The sequence below is a fragment of the Lissotriton helveticus genome, chromosome 6 (genome assembly GCF_964261635.1).
Source record: "Lissotriton helveticus chromosome 6, aLisHel1.1, whole genome shotgun sequence".
In the NCBI taxonomy this organism is placed as follows: Eukaryota; Metazoa; Chordata; class Amphibia; order Caudata; family Salamandridae; genus Lissotriton; species Lissotriton helveticus.
Genome location: NC_136067.1, coordinates 113,490,695 through 113,505,694, shown reverse-complemented (window position 1 = coordinate 113,505,694; position 15,000 = coordinate 113,490,695). Strand labels below are relative to the sequence as shown.

At 47.3% G+C, this 15,000-nt stretch overlaps 1 protein-coding gene across 5 annotated transcripts in view; it reads right to left on the bottom strand.

The window, feature by feature from the left end:
* The window catches only part of LOC144762305 (exportin-5-like), a 2,106,094-nt gene that overhangs the window by 1,914,583 nt on the left and 176,511 nt on the right, over positions 1 to 15,000 (bottom strand). For all 5 annotated transcript variants that reach the window (XM_078647454.1, XM_078647456.1, XM_078647455.1 and 2 more), the window contains exons 3-4: positions 13,525 to 13,597; positions 8,419 to 8,556 (exon numbers count right to left, since the gene is read on the bottom strand). In XM_078647454.1, coding sequence (XP_078503580.1) covers positions 8,419 to 8,556; positions 13,525 to 13,597 — 211 coding nt within the window. The remainder of the gene's footprint in view (positions 1 to 8,418; positions 8,557 to 13,524; positions 13,598 to 15,000) is intronic.

The following is a 15,000-nucleotide window of genomic DNA, read 5'->3' as shown; positions in this document are numbered from 1 at the left end:
GGCATCAGAGTGGGTTTAATGTGCTGAGAAGTTTGATACCAAACTTCCCAGTCTTCAGTGTAGCCAAGATGGTGCTGTGTAGTTTGTGATGACCAACTCCCAGCACCATATACTCTTAATGGCAACACTGCCCCAACAATGTCTGATAATGGACTTAGACACTGTAGGGGTACAGGGCTCATGCCTCTGTACCCTCACCACTGGCATAATGCACCCAGCTAGAGGGGTGACTGACCTAGGCCAGGGCAGTGGTTTGTAGGCATGGCACACAGGGGTGTATGCCATGTCGACTCTTCACTTTTGTTTCAAAATATATTTTTTAATTTGATCAGAGCATCACAGTAATAAAAACTTGGCAGTTACAATCATTACAATAAACAGGTTAAGTGTTATAGATAGCTTCCAGGTAAACACAGCTTGTGAACTAAGACTCGACCCGGTACATATCTATGCGTTTACACCCCTTCGTAAACCATCCGCTGCAACAGGTAGTTCCTCTTGTTATCAACTCCGTTGTAGGTGCACTGAAATAGAATATGAATGTATACTGTCTAAACTATGTTCTCCAAGGTATTGGTGCAGAACTACAAGAACACAAAAAAAACGAGAAAAAAAAAACATAAAACAGTGTAACCAGTGTATCATGGTAGAGTCTAGAGAGGATATTCATTTTTACCGCATTTATTCTTCCTACCCTGGATGTGTAGGCCGCTTTCCACCTATTTAGGTCAACCTTAATTTGTGTCAGTAATGGCGGGTAATTGGCCTTGTAGAGCCCTGAGAGTGTTGGAGTGAGTTTGACCCCTAAATAAGTAATGTCTTTGCGTGTGCAACAAAAAAGGCATAGTCTCATTTATTCACTCTGATAGGGTGAGGTTTAACAGGAACAACTTGGAGCTGTTGAAACCCGCACCTCTCTCAAAACCTTCAAGCTCCGCTAGAATTGCTGGTAGCAAGTTCTGTGGGCCTGTAATTGGTAGGAGCACATCATCTGCAAAGAGGAAAATCTAGTAGATATCTGTGCCGAAAGGAACCCCTTGATGTCCTGGTTGGCCCTTATCCTTTTTGCTAGTGGCTCAATACTAAGAGCAAACAACATGGGGGACATGGGGTAGCCCTGCTGCGTTCCCCTCGTGAGCGTGAAGGCGTCAGACACCGTTCCATTGACTAGAACTCTCAAAGTGGGGGCATGATAATTGGCCTGTACCACACCTATGAACTCGTCACAAAAACCGAACCGTTTCAGGGTTCTAAGTAGGAAGGCCCAATCTACCCGATCAAAGGTTTGCTCCGCGTCCAGCGAGAGGATGACTGTGTGGATATCTCGCTCTGTACCTTTTCAATGATATGCGCTATTTTACGGAGGTTGTCATGGGTCTGGCGCCCCTTGACAAACCCTGATTGGTCTGGATGTATCAGTGGCGGGAGGAGGTTTTCCAAACACGTAGCTAAAACTGATGAGTATAGTTTGGCATCCAGATTCAGGAGCACGATAGACCTACAAGAGGCGCATACTGTTGGGCCTTTACCTGGTTTGGGGATGAATGTAACCAGGGCCTCCCCCATAGTATCTGTGACCCTGCGCGCATTTTGCTATTTCATTAAATAGGGTCTCCAGATGTGGGGTCAGTCCGGGAGCAAACGTACGATAGAAGTGGGCATTAAGCCCATCCGGGCCCGGCGCCTTCTGAAGTTTCAGAGCATCTATCGCCTTTTGAACATCCTCCATGGTGATGAGTTTACTCAGTTCCTTGTTGGTGTGATCAGAAACCTGGGGCAGGGATAGGGTCTGCAAATATTGTTCTTGGGCTTGGCTGTCGACTGGATCTGCGGAATATAGTTCTTTGTAGAACTGTCCAAAGGCATTAGCTTTACCCTCTTCCTTGCAGTGGCCCTTAGTTGGCGCACTAAAAGTGTGCCTATCTTGTAGCTACTTTCGTACCCTCTCGCTTGTAGTCTCAATAGTGTGTGCTCTGCTCTGTTGGTATATATGGCCTTTAATTTGCCCTTCAGGGCGGTGACCTTTCTAAGCGTTTGGCTTGATGGGTTTTCTCTGTTAGGCGTAGGTCTTTTTCCAGTGGAAGCCTCTCCTCCTTTTGCTGGTTCCGAAGGGTAGTGACTAACTCTACACATTTGCGAGTGTTCACCGCCTTGAAGGCGTCCAAATTGCTGGCAAAGGAGGTCAGGACTGGGTCGATATTCTTAAAGTATTCCGTGATAGTCGCCCTGAGGTCATCTCTAAAAAGTCTGTCCCTGCTGAGAATGTTGGGGAAAAACCATCTCCTATGTTTTGGCCGCGGGGCCGACCAATGTAGTGTGGTTTCCAGTGGGGCATGATCCGAAAGGCAGAATGAGTGGCAGCGGGTACAAAGATGAGCGCGACTCTGCTGGCCTCTCCACTGGATCGCCCCTCTGCATCTTGGTATTTGTAGTGCGAGTAGCACAAAGAACTAAGAAAAAGTTCAAAGTATATCACCATGGTTGGTGCAAGTATGTTCTTGAAAATTCCATCATCTCTAGACCAGAGACATGGCCCGGGTTTCGGGATTTATATCCCTCATCAGTAGAGAAAGTTCAGGGGTGGTAGAGAAAGCCGCCGTAGAACCGTCAAGGGCTTCGTTGCCTGCTAGGCACGCAGGTGCGTCTCCAAAAAGCTTGTCAGCTTTGGGGGCTCGCAGGAGCCCTTAAATCAGAAACAAAGATGGGCGCGACTCTGCTGGCCTCTCCACCGGATCGCCCCTCTGCATCTTGGTATTTGTAGTGCGAGTAGCACAAAGAACTAAGAAAAAGTTCAAAGTATATCACCATGGTTGGTGCAAGTATGTTCTTGAAAATTCCATCATCTCTAGACCAGAGACATGGCCCGGCTTTAGTAAATATCAAGTACTTACTTGCACCAACTTTGGTGAAACACTCACAAACTTTTTCCCAACTCTTCAAGTTACACGCACTGCATATACCAGAATGCAGAGGGGCGATCCGGAGGAAGGCTAGCAGTGTGCTCCCATTGTTGTTTCCTGTTAAAAGGGCTCTCGTGAGCCCCTAAGCTGACGAGCTTTTGGAGATGCGCCTGAGAGGCAACGAAGCCTGTGACGGTTGTTTGGCGGCCTTCTCAACCACCCCAGAACTTTTTCTCTACTGATGAGGGATACTATCCCGAAACACGAGCCATGTCTCGTGTCTAGAGATTCTGGAAATATCAAGTACTTACTTGCACCAACTTTGGTGAAACACTCACAAACTTTTTCCCAACTCTTCAAGTTACACGCACTGCATATACCAGAATGCAGAGGGGCGATCCGGAGGAGAGGCTAGCAGTGTGCTCCCATTGTTGTTTCCAGAGTGGTAGCGGGTGTCTGTTAACGCTCCAAGGGGGGACTGACTGAGAAAGGCATGGTCTATTCTAGAGTGGGTTCTATGGGAGTGGGAAAAAAAACAAATAGTCTATCCCAGTGGGGTGAGTTTCCCTCCATGCATCCACTAATCCCAAACGTTGGATCGCTGCCTTAAGAGATTTACTAAATGTCCCTCCCACTGCCCGCTGGGGTTGGGTCGTGTCCAGTGTGGGTTCCCAGATGAGATCCCCTAGAAGCAAAATATCTCCCATGGCGAACCCCACCAATGTGGTTAGGAAGGAGTCCATAAAGTCCAACTGCCCCATATCAGGCGCAAATATTGTGGCAATAGTGCACTCCCTGCCTCGGAGCTCCCCGCGAACCATTAAAAAACGCCCTGATGTGTCTGATTTAGTAGCCCAGTGATTGAAGGGGACCGTGGAATGAAAGAGAAGGGCCACCCCTTTCTGCTCCGAAGCATCTGAGGAACGGAATATCTGGGGGTACCTCTTGTGTTTCAGCGTACCCTCTTCACTTTTCTTAAGGTGTGTTTCCTGCAATGCGGCCATGAGGATCTGGTGATCAGTTAGATATTTCCATAGGGATTGCCTTTTATTGGGGGAGTTAAGTCCCCGTACATTCCAAGAAAGACAATTAACTGCCATATTCCTGGTCATGACTGTCCTTCCCTGCAGTAAGCCTCTCTATGGCCCCGGCCCATCACCCCCCTCCTCGCCCACCCGTCTCCACCCACCGCTGAAAAATGAAAAAGCACCATGATACACAATAAATTTAACAACACAACTAAAACAATGAGTTGGAGGAACCTCCATTCCATAGGAGGGACCCCTGTCAGTCAACTTCAGGAACAAGCCCATTTCCGCTCCCAGTTACCCCTGCTGCCTTATAATCAGAGTGTGTACTTCATCCCCATCACAAAATGAACCATCACCATTTCCCTTACTTCTTTCCAGAAGCCTAGGTCGCTCGGTGGGCGGGACTCTTCACTTTTGATCTGTACCAAGACACGCAGCATGCAAGGCTGTGTGTGAGTGAAAAGGTGTAGGGCCTCTAAGGGTGGCACAATAAGAGCTGCAGGCCTTAGGGGCCTTCTCTGGTTACAGTGCCCTGGGTACACGGGGTACCATTTACCAGGGACCTACCTGTGGCCAGAGATGCCAATTGGTTTAGTTTTGGGGAAAGAACACAGGCCCTGGGAACCTGTTTGGCAGGGAGTCAGAGCATATCCAGTAAAAAGCCATCAGTAGTCTGTCAAAAAGTGGGGGGGGGGGATTACTGCAACATAAACCCACTTCCTCACAAGGGGGACATCCAAGGTTGAGGCACCTCTATCAAGACATTGGTCTTGACTGCAAACAGGGCCTCAGTCGCCCTCTGGACTACCATTTCAAAGGAAGCCCATTCCTCTATAACCACTGTAGTGGGGGAGAGTGGAGGCCAGTGTCTCGTGAGGTGTCCAGAGCATAGGCATCATCTAAATCCACATACAAGGAGTCTTCAGCCATGGACTCTGCTAAGGGGTCGGATTAGCCATGGGAATCCTCAGTTCTCTTCCATTTGTGTTGCTCAAAGGCCCGGCGGGGAAATAAGGCTCCATCTCCAATTCAGGCCTTGTGGGCCTGGTTGTTGCCGGAACAGACATCATTTAACTCCTGTTCGGCTCCATATCGGAGTTGGAAATCATGATTGGTTCAAAGCCACCTAGAACGGTGCCACTGTAACGGTCTCCAGAGCAGGTCGCAAAGTCGGTGCCAGCCCGAATTCACCAACGGATCGTGAGGGCTCAACTAGTACCAAGGAGAACCAGCCAGCAGAGCCCTGGTCAAAGTCTCTCCCGACCCCATGGGCCGAAAGGCGATCCAGTGTGGTTCAGTGCCCAAAAATGAGACTCATTGCCTCATTAAAATCTCCAAGTTAGGGAGGGGGGGGGGGGGTCGCTTCAGCTCCAGGAAACCTGGGAAGTGCGGAGCGGAACTGGGGTCAGGCGCAAGCTCCACATGAATAACCTGGGAGCAGGGTTTGGACTTGAGGCATAGTTCTTGTGCCTTGTCCGATGAATGGGACATGAGTGGAGAAGTCAAAGAACGCTTCGACTTCTTGTGGGACTTACCAGAAGAAGTCCGGGATCACAACAATGAATGACACGAGAGACTCCAAGAGAAGTTCCCAGGACCTCCGTCGCAAACAGAGGAGAGGTGCGGAGTCACGTGGCGAAAGGCCAGAAGCTTCATGGCCCGCTCACAGATGGCCTTTGGATTCGTGGTACTGCTATCCACACTTGCCTTGAAGGCCGGTGGTTCAGAAAAAAAGAAACTGAGGTCCGTAAGCTGAGGTGGCGGCTAGATAGGCACCGCGCGCGTTATTTTGTGTGCCAACAACGTCACGCAGAGCCAAAGGACGCCATCTACCAGGGTGTAAGGGGATTAATGAAAAATTTCCGGATCCAGTTGGATGCTTGGGGAATTTTCTATGAGAAGAAATCTGCAGCTAGAAGTCTCGATCAAATGAAAGGAATCCATCTACTTCAGCTGATGGTGGCGCCCACACAAAGACCACACCTTAGATTAGTGAGCATGACCGAAGCAGAGGAACGCCGTCAGTAATTTTGTAGATCTGTATACCGTGATAAGTTGTAACATCATCCGGCGGGAGGTCTTTATTGGGAAATTATGTAAATCTAGATCACCTTGTGGATCAATGTCTTAGTCCTCCCATGAGTAGATCCAAGGCTGTGGATGGAATGGACCCTTGTTATCTTCTGGATGGGTGAAGGGGAGAAGGAGGAGGGGGCTGTGGGGAGGTGGTGAAGATGGAGGAGCGAAGGGGGACAGGAAGGAGGAGAGCTAGTAGCTGTATCCTTGAACCTTCTACGCTTTGGTGTAGCCTCTGAGGGCACGTTTGGAGCATGTTCCTCTTCGAAGGCAAACCTCCTTTTTCTTGGTACGGTGCCCACATTCTTTTGCAGAAATCTTCCCTTTGCAGGGTTGAATGAATATCCACTTTTGTTTATGGTCGTGCTCTTCCTGGAGCTTTTTGGGATGATTGGTCTGTCGTAGTCATCGGATTCAGCCATGGAAGGAGGTCTCAACAAGAATGCTGACTTTGGCACCGATGAAGGTATAGAAATGGACGGGTCTGTGCCAGAAGCTCTCTTTCGATGTGAAAGCTGATGGGAGATTGACACCCTTCGGTGGATTACATTTGAGCTCCGATTCCTTCCCAAGGTGTTGACTGTAGTCCGAAGGTGGTGATGGCCCTGTAAGTGGACGTTTCTCATGCACTGGGCTGTCTCCAAGTGTGGTGTCTTATGAGACTTAAGATGTGCATTGGCTTCAAACATGCTCACGATTCGGAGGTGTGGTCTTTGTGCGGGCACCAGTTTAAGTTGAGGTAGATGGAGCCCTTTCTTCCTCCTCTTCAACAGCCTCAGATAAGCTGGAGATGCCAACTTCAGGGCAGGGTCAGTGAGGTGGGATGCCAAAGACTCATCATCTTCCTCAATGGTGCAGAAAGGATCTGGTTCCCCGAGGATATCTGGGGCTAGCTATTTCTGCACCCAGATGTGGGCCCAGCACCTATCTCTCTGAGAACAGAGGGTCTGTTTGCACAAAAAGGAAAGACAGACTTGGCGTTATTATGAACTGGGGAGAGACAAAGGTTGCAGATGGTATGATAGTCAGCCCAAGGATACTTAGCATGGCATCATGGGCATTGCCTGAAGGGCATCTGTTCCATCATCTACCAAGTGTCAACATTCACTGATGTCCAAGATTAGAAACCGAAAGCATGCAACCCTGTAAGGGAGTGGATGACCTGAGGTTAGAGGATCCAATATTGCGGGACGGTCACCAAAGTGCGCTGGTGTGGAGGAGAAACAGGTGACAGTGACAGTTGCTAGAAAAGCCTTTTTCAGAAGCAGAGAGTTAAACAGCGAGGGCCCAAGGAATGAGCGTGGTGCAAGTCAGATTGGAGCGTCCCACCAGTACACGTCCAACCCGGATGGAAGACATAAGCAATACAACAATGGACTCTATCTCCATATGCAATACCTGCTAAGCGAGGAGTCACTCAACACCCTGCGATTCGTAAGAATTCTTTAAAGAAAAACATTGCAATGTTGAGCCAACACAAGAGGACAGAAGCATGCTTATCTACAACCACACAAGTTATGAACACTGACTGGATAAAAAAAAGAGACACTAGAAGAAGCTTTTGCTGTGTTCTCCAGAAAACACTATAACTGAACAGAGATGAATAGGTTATGTGGGAGGGTATACTCAGACGTGAGTCCCTTGCTCATTGCACCATCAGGATTCAAGCAAGCCGGGCCGAAGAAGGCTGTGATGCCAGAAACCGGTCCCCGGAAGCTTGTTTCCTTCCCAGTATAAGAATTGGCTTGGTAGTTTGGTTTGCCCTGTTCCCATCATGCACTGGGACAGGAACAGACTACTTTGCATATAGCCAGGTTCTGAGCTGGGATGGTGCAGTGAGCTAAAAAACAGTGATGGATTAAAACCATGATCTCTTGACTTGGTAAGAGTATTCTGCATCATTCAGAAACTCTGTCCATCACCACCCCCCTTTTCCAAAATCGGTTTTATCCACACTATGTGTGGGAGGGTATACTCAGACGTGAGTCCCTTGCTCATTGCACCATCAGGATTCAAGCAAGCCGGGCCGAAGAAGGCTGTGATGCCAGAAACCGGTCCCCGGAAGCTTGTTTCCTTCCCAGTATAAGAATTGGCTTGGTAGTTTGGTTTGCCCTGTTCCCATCATGCACTGGGACAGGAACAGACTAATTTGCATATAGCCAGGTTCTGAGCTGGGATGGTGCAGTGAGCTAAAAAACGGTGATGGATTAAAACCATGATCTCTTGACTTGGTAAGAGTATTCTGCATCATTCAGAAACTCTGTCCATCACCACCCCCCTTTTCCAAAATATGTTAAGCATGAGTAACAGGCAGGTAGAAATTATAAATCAAGTATTTGCTTCATTAAAAAAATCATCCTAAATATAGTAACTTCCTCGCACATCGAATGCAATAGAGAAAGAATTCATACCCCTTTCGATTGAAGAGTTTGCAACTCGACCAACTTATCCGACCACGTTTTTCGCTCTTTGAGTTTTATTATTTCCACAACAATATGAGCGTAACCATCTTTAATGCAAATCTCTTCTTCTAAAACAGGTTTCAATCCCTAAAAAAAAAAAAAAAAATACAGTTAATGAGACTACAAGAATGATGGGGAGAACATAATACACAGATGAGAAGACCAAGACACTCACTTCTCTCTACATCAAGATAGCATTGTTACTGGGTCCTTTTTCTAATAAAAGCAAAGCACTTAAAAGCTATCACTCACTCAAAACAAATTGCGTTTTTCTCCAGGGATGCTCTAAGCACAAAGGTACAGAGGTACTAAAGGTTTTTGCACTCATAATCCGTTGATTTGCAAAATCCTTTGGTTTGCCACTGCAAAGTCTCTTTTCCTAATGTACACAACTGAATTTGCAAGTCAGAAAGGTTTTCTAGAGTCGTAAAATATACTCTGCGACTCATACCAAATCGTAATTTGGAAGGGGTACTTCTTCCAAATTGCAATTCGATATGGCATGTATCAATGGATTGCAACCCTAAATCGAAAATGCAAACCATTGATGAGCTACTGACTCCCAAGTTGGAGTGGTAACTGATTTGCAAAGGAGAAGGTACCCACTTGGACTGCTTTTCCTTGGTGAATCGTGTTGACAGTCTCAGGGTATGTTGGCAGTGGTCCAGGGGACCCCTACTAGCTCCTTCTAAGTTTTCCAAAACTGTTTTGTTTTTGTTTTAAAAGCAGCACCTATTTCTGTAAAGTACGTAGACTGCGTAAAATAAAAAAATAAAAAATAAAGTTCTCCATTTTGGAATGTAATCAACGAGAATGTGGTCTGTTGTCCCTTGCAGGTCACGTACACTGTGATTGCTGCCAATCACAAAGGAGTAGGAAACTGTGCCCTGTTTAATGACTACAATATTAATTAGACAGGCTGTTCTATGACCCCCCTCGTAATGAAATGAAAGCAAATTTATAACGCGCGTACTCAGCCCAATGGGCATCAAGGCGCCTAAAAAAAATGTTTACATGACCAGAGAGCTAACTACTAGTAGGCTTTCCTGAAACACCATGTTTTGAGGGCCTTTTTCAAGAGGGGCAGTGAGGATAGGGACTTAAGCTCCAAAGGGAGTGCATTCCAAAGACGAGGGGCAACTGTAGAGAAAGCTCTTTCTCCCCATCTAGTCTTCTTAGTCTGAGGGATCACCAAGAGATTCAGTTGTGATGAACGTAAACATCTGCTGGGGACATAACCAGAGAGAAGTGATCCCAACCCATCAGATGTTCCAGCTCTCAGAGCCCTATGCACTAGACAAATGATTTTAAAAGAGATACGGTGCTCTATCGGAAGCCAATGAAGGCTCTTTCTGGCTAGTGTCGCAGAGGAAGAATAGGGAACGTCTAGTACAAATCTTGCTGCCGCATTCTGTACTGTTTGGAGGCGTTGAATCAGTCCCTTATTGATCTCTGCATACAGTGCGTTGCAATAGTCCAATCTTGAACCGACCAACGCAACCACTGTCTGTTTCCTAGCTTGCGGGGAAAGATAATGCACAATTCGTCTGAGAATTTTGATAACTCCCCAACAGGTGGCCACCATTCTATTGACCTGAAGGGTCATTGCCAGTGAGGTATCAAAAATGACTCCAAGGTTTCTAGCTGAATGAGAGGGGACCGGGCAGGTTCCCAAGGATGGAGGCCACCATTCATTTGACCACACATCCTGGTCCCTTCCAAAGATCAGCACCTCGGTCTTATCGCCATTCAGCCTCAAGGAGTTGAGTATCATCCAGTCAGAGACTGATTGCATACAACTCCTGAAACTGAACGTGGAGGCGCTGACCGATTGGGTCAGCGACACCATTATCTGAGTGTCGTCTGCGTACGACACCACCTCCATTCCCTGCGCTTTTACTAATCTCGCTAGAGGGGCCACATAAATGTTAAATAGTGTCGGGCTTAAAGCCGACCCCTGTGGTACCCCACATTGCAGAGATTTAGCAGGGGAGAGGTATTCTCCCAGTTTGACCCTCTGTTCTCGAAGGTCTAAAAAAGAGGACAGAAGGCTCAAAGCTGGCCCCTCCACTCCTATCTCCCTCAAACGAGATGTTAAGATCGAGGGAGATAGGGTGTCGAATGCTGCGGTCAGATCGAGTAAGACCAGCAGCGTTGTCTGTCCCTGGTCCACTTTCATTCTGATGTTGTTTGTCACCATGGTGAGCGCAGACTCCGTGCTATGGAATTTCCTGAACCGATGCTGGGTCTAAAAACCCAGAGGAGTCCAGGAAGGCAGACAAGTGGGAGTTCAGGTGGGCCTCAAGCATTTTGGCGGGGGCAGGAAGTAGGGAGATGAGTCTGAAATTCTTTAAGATTGCAGGGTCAAGGGAGGGCTTTTTAAGTAGCGGTTTGACGATCGCTTTTTTCCAGACTGAAGGAAAAAACCCCTGCGACAGGGCACTATTCATTACCTCCAATAGGGGAGGGAGTAATGTGTCCCTACACTCCTTCATCACTTTGAGAGGACAGGGGTCCAAAAGGAGAGGAAGATTTGGTCTTATTCAACAGTGAGTTAAGGTTATCAAGGGTGATCGGTGGGAAGTTAGAGAGGGTCTTGGCAGGATCTTTAGACCAGACTTCTAAGTTTGTGAGAGCCTGGATAATGTGGTTCCCAAGTGATTTTTTCTGCATTTCCAGATTAACGGAGATCTCATCGATATTAACAAAGAAAAAGGTTGAGATCTTGTCACAGAGCTCCTGCGATCCTATCACTGGAGCAGGATCTTGTAGTGAGCAGAGGGAATCCACTACCTTAAACAGCTCCTTCAATGAGGTGAGGGAAGTTGTGAGGTCAGAGAAGAATTCTTGCTTTGTCTTGATGACCGTGGCCTTATATTTACCCAACAGTCGTTTATGAGTCTCTCTGTCCAAATTGTCCCATGTTTTCCTCCATTTTCTCTCATGCCTCCTGCAACCCTGTCTCATCAGCCTAAGTGGCTCAGTGAACCAGGGGGCGGAGGGCCTGCGCCTCGCTGAATATCGGCGTATAGCTGGAGCTAGAATATCTATTGCTCCAACGATGGAATTGGCAAGTTTTTGTGCTGCCTTCTCTGGGACTGACGGCAGGGAGACAGAACTAATGAGAGGGGCTAGGGAATCATTAGTGATGTTTTTATAGTTCCTTTTACCCTCTCCCTGAGCCTGACCCTTCTTGGATGGGTTTGAGTGAGAAAGGGTCAGTTCTATAGGTGCTGCCAGGTGGTCTGTCCAGACGAGAGGTTCAGGCGTACCAGTCTTAACCCTGGGGTCGTTGGAGAAAACCCCATCCAGCGTGTGGCCTGCCCGGTGAGTTGGACCTTTTACCAGTTGAAAAAAGCCACAAGCTTCTAGGAGATCAACCAAGGAAGAGGTGTCTTTAGAGGTGAGGTCATCTAGGTGAAAGTTTAAGTCCCCTAAAATAGTAAAGTGGGGCTTGCCAACATATGGTTCCAGGATTCTGAACAGCTCACTGCTAAAATTTGATCTAGGGCCTGGGGGGCTATACATAAGAAGGCCTACCAAGGATGCTGATGGAGATGAGGAAATAAAGAAATGCAGTACCTGGAAGGGGTCAGATGGTTCAGACAGAGCATTAATACGACAGGTAAGGTGCGACTGGTAGAGAATCGCCAATCCTCCACCCCTTCGCTTAGCTCTGTCAAATCTGTGCAATGCATAGCCCTCCGGGATTGCCATTAGAAGGTTGTGTCCTGAGGTTTCAGTGGCCCAGGTTTCCGTAATAAAAACCCATACAGGCCTTCTAGACATCACAAAGTCATGGAAGGCTACATTGTTTTTAATTATGGAGCGAGCATTAATAAGGTATCCTTTCTCCGAGTGAGTGCATTTAGACGAGGAGCAAATAGTTTGAGGTGGATCGGTAAGCAGGGGGGAAGTATCTGGGCCCCGAGTACAGGCGTTGTGTGAGGCAATGAGCAGTTATTCCTCAGGGGTGTAACTATGATGGCATAGTAGATCACTCGGTTTCAAGACTGACATTTCCTCCGAAGTATAAGAATAGAATACCTGAGGAGGTGGCTCGGGGTAACCGGAGCGCAGCCCGTCCTGCAGCCCGTCCTCAGCGCGGACGGGCGCAGACGGGTTGAACTCTGGCATAACTCCGGCGTTTACCCTGTGTTCCCGCTGCGCGTGACCGCTGCGCGTCAGCATGGCCTCCTTTAAATAGACGACTAGCGCCCTTGTGACGCCTAGACCGTCCAACTACCTCCTAGCAACTTCGGGCGTGCCTCTACTACTCCAATATGGCCGTCGAAGTGCTTCAATGCCTGTAAGAAATGTGCTCGTGACGCGGGACCCGCCCAACAGCGGTGCTTTAGTAGTTTTTATAGTTCAAGAATGTGGCCAAAGATATTAAGAACAGGGTAAAACGATAATAAAACACAAATGAAATCCAAAACAGGACATTTTTAAAAAAGCCTCGAGTCAGGCGATGCAGAGGTATCAAATGCAACGTACTCTAGGTCAGCGTATCCAAGCTGCAACCTGATTTGCCCTCCTTAAACAGACGACTAGCGCCCTTGTGACGCCTAGACCGTCCAACTACCTCCCAGCACCTTCGGGTGTGCCTCTACTACTCCAATATGGCCGTCGAAGTGCTTCAATGCCAGTAAGAAGTGTGCTCTTGACGCGGGACCCGCCCTACAGCGGTGCTTTAGTAGTTTTTATAGTGCAAGAATGTGGCCAAAGATATTAAGAACAGGGTAAAATGAAAATAAAACACAAATGAAATCCAAAACAGGAAATTAAAAAAAAAAAAAAGCCTCTTGAGTCAGGCGATGCAGAGGTATCAAATGCAGCGTACTCTAGGTCAGCGTATATAGGGTCATTATTTTAGAAGATCAGATTCCATTCACAAAAGTTTGGTGCCCAATGACCCCCCTCGTATTCATTATTTTAGAAGATCCGATTCCATTCACAAAAGTTTGGTGCCCAATTTGCAAGCGTTTTTTGTGAATTGAATCTTTATACATCTGGCCCAATCTTTTCAAAGTCACCCCCCTTTACATTACTCACTGTGGCTATCAGATGCATAACCGTCTCCTTCAGGAAAATTTTATCATTTAGAGGAATTTTGTCCCAACGATGCCTGGAAAAAAAACATAATCAGTTATAAAGTTTATCATCTTAAACATAAACAGTCAAAAGGCAGGCAAATAACAAAAGGTGGCTAAACAATACACATATAGGCGATGTGAACGCGAATGCTTTGCCCATAAAGCCTTCAACGACCATCACTCACTGGGCCTTCGCTGGCGTACTTCTTCCTATTTCGATGTGTGCAAATGCATGGGAAGCATCCCAGAGTAGATCTGCTCATAAATATACCACAATGAGCTTGAATAAATCAGAACCAAGCATATATGTGTGAAAAGGAGATGGATTGTTGTACTGGCCTGGGTCAATGTCAGCACAAAACTGCTACGATGTACTTCCACGTCCCACACTTTCAGGTGCAGCTCCATAATAGAGTCACTGAAATGGCTCAGAACACAGGGGTCAATCATGTACACTCAGCAACAGAGTTTGTACACAGCTCCACTATGGGAAGAGGGAATAGTTTACAATTCAACATTTTTTTTATTTTTATATATTTTTATTATTTTAACACAAGAGAAATAATACACACATCGGGCGCCACCACTCGAAACAGCGCAGCTGTGGGTGTGTGAACGAAGCAGTGAAACACCATACAGTCATGTGCAGAAGAAAAATCAATACCAGCAAAGACTGGAGCAAAGCAGTTAAACGTCTATGACCGCAGGCATCCCCCCACATCATCCACCCACCGGAAAGACAGGATATACGATGCATACACGTGACAACCAGATATGCTAGGAAAAACAGGAGAATAAGCCACAGCTCTTGCGGAGAGGGAAAAGGGAAATAAAAAGGTCATAGAAAATAACAAAGGAAAAATAAAATAAAAAAACACAACCCACCACCCTACACCCCTGCTTATGGCTACGACCCAACCCCACTAGCAGTGTGCCGGTCGCCCCCTAAACTACACCCCAAGGATGGGGAAAAAGGTGGAGGAGGAGAATGTTACAAAACGATACGAGCTCCCAGACTCCCATCCCCCCGCCAAAAGCAGCCCCCCCCCTACCGTCAGAATAGTAAATCGCAGCAAATCAAGAGATAGTCCGTAGGGGGGCCGCAGACAAAGAACAAGAGAACACCCCGTCCGACCCCGGCTCAACAGAAATAGCAAACCCCGTCCAGTCACATTAGAAAAACAGTAACCAGGCTAACCAAACGTACAGCCGGCCCCGCTCCCACAGGTACAACCCAGCAAAAACAAAGGGAGACATAGCATCGAAGCGTGATCAAGTTCAGCCCAAACCCTCACGATCCATCATGAAAAACCCCTCCAGCACACACAGATCGCCATGATTCTTCACGTTGAGTGCATCCATTCGAACCGCCATCACAACAGGAATACCAGAGAACAGTAGAGTGTCAAAGTTAATGCAAGGAGAGGGAAAGCAG